Source organism: Eucalyptus grandis, chromosome 5 (assembly GCF_016545825.1).
Source record: "Eucalyptus grandis isolate ANBG69807.140 chromosome 5, ASM1654582v1, whole genome shotgun sequence".
Classification (NCBI taxonomy): domain Eukaryota; kingdom Viridiplantae; phylum Streptophyta; class Magnoliopsida; order Myrtales; family Myrtaceae; genus Eucalyptus; species Eucalyptus grandis.
The window spans coordinates 52,777,676-52,787,828 of record NC_052616.1 but is presented as its reverse complement, the minus strand read 5'-3'; the positions used below and the strand labels follow the sequence as shown (position 1 = coordinate 52,787,828).

Genomic DNA, 10,153 nt, shown 5'->3' with positions numbered 1-10,153 from the left:
TAAGAGAATTTTTTTCTATCTTTTATCACTTTCTTAGACCTTGTTTTCATTACCGCTAATCTTGACCCGAGTAAAACTAGCCTAGTAAAAATATTCTTACAAAAATAATAAAAATAATTTTATATTTAAAAAAAAAAAAAAAATAAAGTCCCAATCATAGGAAGCAACTTCTCCGCTAAGATGTCATGCACAGTACACTGCTTTTTAAGATATAAAAACAAACAGAAGTGACCTTCAAAAGACGAACAAGCCACAAAACAAGCACATTCAAAGAAAAGAAACTTAGAAGATGAAGCGGCACGTTGATCTTCTCTCGCAAGATGATCTCCTCTTGTCATCCCTGTTTGGCGAACGTGAAGATGATCGGAAAAAGAAGAAGGCCACTCCTGAAGTTACAGATCCTGAATTTGCTCAGGAATTGCAGTTTCAGGAGGTTTTAGAAGTCTCCCGTGAGATGAATATAAAACCTTCAGAAACAACTATTGGGTCTTCTTCTTCTTCAGTGGATGTAACTGAGGCAAATCCAAACCCAAATCAAATGCAAATCATAGACCCGGTTGAGATGGGTGTTCAAAAAGATGATGGTGACTCGTCAGAGAGCTTCTGTGAAATCTGTGCAGAGAGAAAAGAGGCCAAAGAGATGTTCAGCATCAGGACCATGTGTTCTCACACCTTTTGCTCTCTCTGCATAAGCAGGCATGTGGAGACCAAAGTCCTGGACAATGTCACCACCATCAAATGCCCAGGTTTGGAGTGTGAGGGTGTCCTACAGATTGATTCCTGCAGGCAAATCCTCCCCGAGAATGTTCTCTACATGTGGGAGAAATCGATGAGCGAGGCGATGCTTCTCGAGTCGCAAAGCTTCTATTGCCCTTTCAATAACTGCTCGGCCCTTTTGATCAAGGACAATGATGATGGGCAGGTGATTAGGGAGTGTGAGTGCCCATATTGCCATAGGTTATTCTGCGCCGAGTGCTCCGTGCCGTGGCACGCTGGCGTGTCGTGCGAGGAGTTTCGTTCACTGAATGAGGATGAGAGAGGGAGCGAGGATCTCATGGTGAGGGAGCTTGCGAAGGAGAAGAAATGGAAGAGATGCCCCAACTGCAAATTTTATGTGGAGAGGACACAGGGTTGTGCTCACATCACCTGCAGGTTTGTGATACGTTCACTGAAATCTTCACTTGGTAACGAATTATTTATCAAGTAAAAATCAAGAAGCTTGAAAAGATTAGTTTCTTTGTTGAGATTTTTCTGAAAACCTATAGAAGCTGCGGAGGCGTTGCTCATGTGTAATAATGAAATAGAAATTACAGGGATCCTCCATTTTTTAGAGGAACTGTTATTGATTGTGGCTCTTAATCACATGGCAAATGAACACATGATAATGAAATTCAAGTACATGGTCTCAGTGTATTTCATCATATTGTAGTGGTTAAATACGGAGTGTCAAAGCTTCATGATTAGGCAATTCTGTATGTAGTCTCATAATTAACCGTAAAATGTTTGATATAGCCTTACCAGTGATATACAAAGGTACACCGTCTCTCTCTTAGAAGCACTGTGACCACTTTGCTTAATCCTGTTGATCACTAGTACTGAAACTTGCTCTGATTAGTGCTTTATTTTGAATCCCACGCAAAGTTAGTGGTACCTAATTTTTAATGTTCCATTCTTCCTACTTTTCTACTGTTTTCGTGCTAAATGGTTTTAAGAATGGGAGTAAATATATGATGGCCAATCATCAGAATATAGGTTGTCAAATTATCGTGGTAAATGAACGGTTGTTCCTTGGGCTTGCAATTGCAGGTGCCAGTTTCAGTTTTGCTATGGATGTGGATCAGAATGGACTCAAACTCATGGTGGTTGCGGAAGAAACTAAGGAGCAGAAGGTACAGGAAAGAAGACCTAAACATGTATATGATCAATTGCATCTGAATTTACCCGTCAATTTGGAATCCAATTCGGGATTTTCCTTGGGAGGTATCGGGAAGGAATTGGAATAGAATAATAAAGCTTGTTATACAGTGTAGTAATGATGTGATCGACATTTTATGGTGAAGCAATATATGGTCAGTAAACGTGCTCTATGTTATTTTCTGGTGTGCTTTGTTCATGTTTGAGCTTTCAGTCACCTGTCCATCTCTTTTTCAAGAATTTCACTGAAGATCATTCAATACAAGTCACTGTAGCAAATATAGATCAATTTCACAGCGGATGCGTCACTTCCATTTGGTTCTAGAATGCCTTCCCATTTCAATCTTGTGGCTTGTTTGAATTTCTCTGAAATAACAAAAAAATTGACTGTGCCTTATGCTTTTTACGAGTTTATTTGGTCGCTTAAAATGCTTCTATAAGCACAGAGTAGAACTATTTTTTCTTCCATGAAGCAGCAGAAGTGACTGGGAGTGTGGACACCTCGCCAGCATTTCTAAGATCTGCCATTGCGTCTGCCTATACATAAGAATTGTGCTCTCTCCCCGAAACTTGTCGATCCTAATTTCCTGGTCAGGGTTTGAACCAGAGTCTTTTCGACCCCGCCTCAACATCTTGTCTCCAGTGCACATTGTTTTTACTGGTTTTAAGTGAGCAAATACCTCTCAGCTGAAGTTGCTGAGATTATGCCATCTGTTGACTACTGGGCAAAAAAAGTGAACTATAATATTACCATTTCACACTGGCAATTGCTTATGCCTCCTCTTTTCGCCTAGTCAAATTTGCTTCATGTTCCTATATCTCAAGACAAAGGTAGACCAGAAAGAGCATCAGTTAGATGGGTTTTCATTCTTCCCCTATCTCAGAAGAACAACTTTGCCGATACTGCGTTACAAGGTACTCGCACAAAATTGCTTATAAACTCGGATATGTGTTTATCATCAGTCAAGAACATGAAGAATCCAAACTAAACATACTTTAATATTTGAAGGAGGTATGCAAGATGTTGAAATTTTGTTCTAGTTTCGCAGGTTCAATGCTAAACGCTTGTGATATTCGATAGATGAAGATACATATATGTTAGAAACAAATGGTATACCCTGTCCTTTGAGAGAGCGATGTGTATAGTGGTCTTCATGTCTTGATGACATGAGCTAAAAACAAGTGCTCTTCATAAAGTTGAGGGACGTGATAAAAAGCAAAAGGTGTGGTCACGGACATTGCTTGTGCTTTGTCTTGTTCCAGCATTGTAAGTAAGAGCGTCTATCTTTCCATGTCACGATTCATGAATTTCCAAGGAATAGGAATCTTTTCCATGTAACTTTCTTGTTTAGGTCGCCTTTCTTCCTTTTCCGACACTAGAACGCTTCCGGGTGAAGCTAAGACTTTTCTTTTTCTCCTCCAATCTCTTTCATTTTAGCACTATCATGACCGATACAAGTTAGGAATCACAGTGCTCGTCTAACTAACAGGATCTGAATTGTGATTCTTGTACCAAATGGGCTTAAATAAATTAACGGAAAATAAGCCCAATTGGAAATCTCAATTAAGCTTTCTTTTTCAATGTGGCCCCCACTCCATATTCATCCCACATATAAAGCTTTCTTTTTCAATGTGCAAATCAGAGAGAGAAACCAAAGAAAGAAGGCAAGGGGGTTTTACACATACACGCTTTGGAGACCTCATCGAATCAGATTAATGCAATTTCGTAGTGCTCAGTAAGGATTCATACTCTTTGTTCATCTCATCGAATGAATTTTCACAGTTGAGCCCTGCATTCAGATCCATGTGAATTCTAAGTTTCTGACTCCAGTCTAGGAGTTATTTTGTTGTGAAATTATGTGGAAATGATAGATTGGGGTACTGTGGAGTCGTGATTTTACAGAAGTGGATATGAGTTATGATTTGGTCAAAATGAATTTATAAAGTTTTGCACCCATTGCTGTCCAGTTCCAAATTTGTATTTTTGGCCATCTTTTGCTCGTCTTTGGCCATCTCTTGAGTCAATGAAGTTTAGGATATTTTAGTACTTAAAAGGGCAATCTTTACTTTGCATACTTGAATTGGAGTTCGATAGAGAGATATGGCGTGAGAAAGATTATTACACAAAACTTTAAAATTTCATTCTGGCCAAATGGGAACTCATAATCAAATTCTATAAAATCCCTCAGCTCCACTGTACCCAAATCTATCATTCGACATAAGTTCCTAACCAACCAACTCCTAGATTGGACCCAGAAACTTGGTATCCACATGAATCCGAATTTACGGCTTAACTTCGAAAATTTCTCCAATTAGATTAACAAAGAGCACAAATCCCTATTGGGCGCTACGAAACAGCGTTAATTTGACTCATTGAGGTCTCCAAAGCGTGTATGCGTGAAACCCATTTCTCTTCTTTCTTTGGTTTTTTTTCTCTCTTCTTTTTCACCACCGGGTTCTGCACAACAAGAAAGAAGAAAGCTTATATATGGGCTGAGGATGGAGTGGACCGAAGGCTTTGAGCTTGAGCGAGACTGGCAACTAGCCATATATTTCTTTAACTTGTCGCAGTTGTAGTTCTGCCTTTAACTCTTGAAGTTTTTCCTTAAATATGAATTATGTCGATCGCATCGGCTAGGAAGATGTGACCAATAAGTGGTGAAAAATCAATAATTACCACTGTTTTTTTTTTTTTTGTTTTTTCCCTGCAACAATGATGTAATAATTCCACCATATTCTCTTTTGGAGACTAACAGAATTATAAGCAGACAGAAAAACATTGTCCATCCTGCAAGAGTTATATAGAAGTATTAGAACAGCAAAAGATCATCCGCCGGATGGAGTTTATCATTAGAAACTACATTTTTAATGTCCCTTTAAATTGTAAAATATTATGCAAATTTCAAAATATTATTAGAATGTTGTAAATATTGAAACTATATGTCAACCATTATTTAACATGAATACCCCACATGTTTAGTGCTAAAAAAAAAAAAAATCAAAGCGCGAATCCGACGGGACTTAGAAGTAAACAATAAAATCCTATCCCGAGGTGGCATCAGTTATTAAAAATGAAAAAGTCACATGTTCAGAAGTGCTACTTCATGCGTAAGAAATAGATTTGGTCAAATAGACAAAGCCTTGTCTTGCATGAAAATGCATGGTGGAGTACACGTAAAGCTCATTTGCATTCTAGAGCATTGGCTAGTGGACGCATTTTATCTGACCAAGCTTATCTTAAGAGACTTAAAAGAGATTGATTTATGTGTTATGCTTCATTCGACAATCAGAGCGAATCGACTCTTCTTGAAATTGAGGAAGTGACCAAGGGAGAGAATCGATGAGGAGAAGAAAGATCGATTTAGCCATGGTTGGGAAAACATGAATATATGATGAACCTAGACTTGTGATTTTGGAAGGAATCGTTAGAAGCACAAACATTTGAAGTGTCAAAACTTAACACAGGAAGACACTTAAATACCAAAAGTTCGGAAAAGAACACCTAAATGTCAAAATCGGAGCAAAATTAATCGATTAAGTTCCAATGGCAAGAAAATCTATCCAAAATGCTGATGTAGCATTTTTCTAGCAAGACAAGTACAAAACGATATTGTTTGCACACTAACTTGGCTAGATAAACCAAAAACAATGTCATTTTGCCTTAAATTTGAATTTTAATATAAATATTTATTAATTTAATTTAAAATTAAATCATATTTACTTATTTTAAAAAAAGCAAGAAGAAGATTGCAATTTGGCAAAGGCTATGCAAGCCCTCACCACACCTCCCCACCCTCACCGAAAAGGGCCAGTGATGGTGGGGAAAGGGTCAACCGAGGTCATCGGGCCTTAGCTAGGGGTCATCGGGCCCTAGCCAGGGGTCAGAGGCCCTTGGCTCAGTTGGCAAGGGTTGGCAACCTTGTCGGATTTGGGGGAGGGCCTCATTGAACTGACTGCAAGTTAAAAAAAAAAAAATCAAATAAGAGACAAAATGACATCATTTTGGCTCTTCTTTGATAACTTAGCTTTCCAGAGAGCCACATTAGATCTCCAACACCCTTTGCTGGAGTTGGTATTTAAAGAGAGTGCCACTTAAGTGTGCATTTTGAAACTTTTGGCATTGAAGTGTCCTCTCATGCCAAATTTTGACACTTGTACTATATTTCGGCCAAAATCATTACTATAAGCCATTTACCCCCAATCTAACCTTTGTCTAAATGTATATCATATTTTAAATATATAACCGGATCATCTGCGTTAACATGTGTTCATTGTGTGTGGTGGCGATCATCAAAACGAAATATGTGATTGAATGATATCACTTGCATTAAACATTGACCGATATCTGTGCACAACGAGAACCTAAGTGACACACGGGACAAAATGCAACTCTGTGGCAGCCACCTCTAAAGTCATGCGTTTTCGACCATCTATATATATCAACGGGATTAGCTATACGGTATACATCATTCCATAGAAAATACTGATCTATCAGTATTAGCTTTTTATATCTCTAGCAGAAGTGGTGGATTACATGCACAGTCGGTGATGTGTTTACTTAGTGTTGTTAAGGTTGATTTACTGACGGTACGTGCGGCTTCATCAAGATTTGGGAGGAAATGTAAGAGTTTTCCTAATGTGGACTACATTAATTGATATTGTAATTTACTGTTTTTACGGTTATCGTAAAATGGAGTTGATCTAAGGTGAGATAGAAGATTTCTTAATTAGTCTAATATGGGACTAGCTAGTATGGGCCAAATTGAGCCTGGCCCGTAATGAGGGGGCATGGCTGGAAACTCTATAAATAGTGCTCAAGTCTCTCATTTAACATTAATTCTCACATGTATACTCACATAAGGAGCGTTTACCTAACGCTAAACGTAAGGGGAGCCACCTCATTGAGTCAGTGATACGGAGGGTAATAGAGGAGAAGGACTTACACATGGAATATTGTGTTTTCGCTTCCGCTTCAAGAATGATGAATCCCAAAATAGGTGCATTAATCTTTCTACTCAATTATACTTGTTCTTGTTCTGATTATGGAAATCTTGGGATTACGCAATTTGCATCCAATAGAAAAATCCTGAAATAGGAGTTTGCAACATAAGCTAAGTGCAATTCGAGATGTCATACGAGAACTCTTGATGCACTAGACATCATATACTTTCAAATCTATAGGGTTTTTTACTTTATATGAGCGTAAGTTTCAATATATATTGTAGAGAAGAGGAAGCTTCTCACATGAGTAACTAAATCAGGCGTAAATGATAACTATCACATTCTAGAAATCAATTTCTATTCCATAAATAGGTTTTTTTATTTCTATTCCCATACGAGTTTTTGAAAAAAAATGCAGATTAGGTAATGACACAAAATTTTTGTTCTCGAAATAAAAACTCATTTGATAATGACACAAAATTTTCCTCTCTTAAGCAATGGCGGTGAATGAAGGTCAACGACAAGCAGTCGATAGATGGGGGCCAGCAGATGGGCGGCCAACCACCACCAGCAGAGGGTGATCAATGGTGGCAGATGGTGAGCAACAATAGAGGGGCAGCCAACTAGTAGCAAAGACGAGCGATAAGAAGAATTTTTGTTTCTCATTTATAGTCAAAAAAAGAAGTAGAAATTTTTTACTACTCATTTATGTTCTAAACCTATTTTTGTACTAAAAATTTGTTTCAAAAATAGGAAAATGAAATTGTGTTACCAAAGGGATTTATATTCCAAACCCGTCCCCAAAAAAAAAAAAATAGTTCTTATCAAAAATAAAATGGTTATCATGTGCACCCTAACTGTCCCTAGGTAAAACTTTCTGAGCGAGCTTCTTTGCCTTTACCATGTATGATCAAATGTTGGATCTATAGCCTCTCTTAAACGAATGTACCGTCTTAAAAGCAAAAAAAAAAAAAAAAAAAAAAAAAAATGCATCTTAAAGACTTCGTACCTTAACCCTAAACTTTTATCTTTAGTGGTTAATAGCCAATCGGATTGAACCCTTCATTTATGTTGAATTCTGGCCAAGGGGAAGGAGAATTCAAGAACAAAGTCATGTTAATAGCTAGGCTGCTACATAGGAGCTTGGTCAAGCTCCAAGGTTTCTGTTTGGAAGGAGTCAAATGACTTCTCATTTGCAAGTTTGTGCTCAATTCAAGCCTCGATGAGTTCATCTTTGGTATGTTTCTTGAGTTGTCGTTCCTGAAATCAAATCCCACAAAATGATTAAGGGACGTCTTATAGAAGGCGATTTTACCAAAATGTATATATACCCTAAAGTGTGTAGATCTCAACTAGAATCGATGTCACAAGATAATAATGGGCGTCATTCTTAAATTGTCATTCCTGAATCAAATCCCCATAAAAATGTGATTTTATCTAACTATGTAGATCCCATAAACTATGTGAGTATAAGAACATACCTTCTCATTTAGCATAATGTTGTGGAGATCAATCTGCTCAATGTATGTCAAATGTTTGCAGCTTTGGAAGAATTGGAGGGAATGAGCAATATCAGACATCATCAATGCCTTTGTAACTTCTGGTTTGAGTACAAATCGCGAGGTGCATCTACATTGGTCTGCTACGCAACTATGCATCCAAGAAAACGTGGCTAAGCGGCCGATAATGGCCTCTTCTCATGCTTGACAGCCATTCCATCACTCTCTCAAGTGCTGTGGCAACCTCCATTCTTGATGCATAGTGTCATTGAATCTGATATGTCATCTAAGCAAGATTACAGTTCGAGGGTGTTTGAGGTCGACAAACCAAGAAGCAAATCAAACCAGTTCTTGAAAAACGAGACCTTTGTAACCAAGTCATATTCATGGTAGCCTTGAAAAACGGGAGATTAGTGAGCCCTACACATTAATTTTGGGTTTGTTGTGGTTTTCGTATCACCAAAATTACATATTCATGATTTAATTATTTCTCTAGATTATAAGGATGGAGAACACCATAAATGCCAAAACTTGACATGGGTGAACACATAAGTGTCAAAACTTCAAAAAAATACACTTAAATGCCAAAAGCGAAGAAAAATAAACACTTAAATGTTAATGGCGAAAATTTCCGACCAAACAACTAATGTAATATTTTCTGACAAGAAATTTTAATGATGTGGCATTTCTTTAAAATTTATCCACATGACTAGATAAGCTCAAAACGATATCGTTTTGGTCCAAATTTTATTTTTAATATAAATATGAATTGAATTAAATTACAAAAACTAAATTTAAAAAGAAAAAAAAAAGTAGCAAATCAGCAATGGCCTCCACGACCCTCACTGTCGACCCATGCCCATCATCGGAAAGGGCCGGCGATGGTGGGTGATTTGGGGGCAAGGGGTCACAGCCTTCTCCCAAATTGAGCAAGGGTCACCAGCCCTTAGCCCAATCTAGGTAAGGGCCACCCTCACCCCATCTAAGGGAGGGTCGTGATCCCATGTGCCAAATCTAGATGAGGGCATGTAGGACCTCGCCTGCAGTTAGCCAAGGTCATCAGCCACTGGCCGAGGGCCAACAACCCTGACCAACCCTCAACCCACTATCGCCAACCCTTTTCGGTGATGATGGGCAGTGGCAGCGAGGGCCGTGGAGGCACTAGCTAATTTGCAACTTTTTTAATTTAATTTAATTAATATTTATATTAAAAATCAAATTTGTGGCCAAATCAATGTCGTTTTGGGACAAAGATTGCTAAGTGGATATTCTTACAAATCACGTAGACCATTTTAATTATTAAAATAATGCCATATTGAATTTTAGCAAATCTCACTAAAGTTGGCATTTAAATGTCCAATTTTTTTTTAAAAAAGGCACTAAAATATACCTTTTAAACCAACCAAAAAGAAGTATACATTTTAAAAGTTTTGGCACTTATATATCTATTCGTGTCAAGTTTTGATACTTGAGATATTCTTCTCCAGAATTATTGAGTGTATGGTTTCATTGGCTTGGGATCAAATCCACTCAGGGTGTAAGCGAAGGATTCTGATAAAAAACTCATGCCTCACGCTACTTGGGTAAAAGACAAGAACAGTTCGCTCTTACAAAATTCGTGTTGGGCCATAATCGAGCTAGAGTGGTTTTTTGGGGCCGACTACTTTTCGTGTTTTGTCAATAGGTCTGATTATAGACATGAGGATTCATGTCACATGTCCAGGCCCTGCGGCTGCCCGGCTGCGGTTAAACCTTTGTCAAATTTTGATGTCTAGGCAGTTTCGTGTCATCGGTAGTCC

At 38.1% G+C, this 10,153-nt stretch overlaps 1 protein-coding gene across 2 annotated transcripts; it reads left to right on the top strand.

The window, feature by feature from the left end:
• The first annotated feature begins 232 nt into the window (after positions 1–232).
• Positions 233–2,213, top strand: LOC104445154 (probable E3 ubiquitin-protein ligase RNF144A-B). Of its 2 annotated transcripts, XM_010058977.3 has the most exons (3): positions 233–838; positions 923–1,152; positions 1,807–2,213. In XM_010058977.3, the coding sequence occupies exons 1-3, from the start codon at positions 290–292 to the stop codon at positions 1,877–1,879; spliced, it is 852 nt and encodes a 283-aa protein (XP_010057279.2). In that variant the 5' UTR covers positions 233–289; the 3' UTR covers positions 1,880–2,213. The 2 variants fall into 2 exon arrangements, with proteins under 2 accessions (XP_010057279.2, XP_010057278.2); XM_010058976.3 differs by having other exon boundaries at positions 233–1,152.
• Positions 2,214–10,153: the final 7,940 nt, after the last annotated feature.

Bases quoted from the DNA above. Each gene is read 5' to 3' on its own strand.
- LOC104445154 (XM_010058976.3), top strand. From the start codon at position 290: ATGAAGCGGCACGTTGATCTTCTCTCGCAAGATGATCTCCTCTTGTCA. The intron at 1,153-1,806 runs GTTTGTGATACG...TTGCAATTGCAG, and splicing joins TGTGCTCACATCACCTGCAG to GTGCCAGTTTCAGTTTTGCT.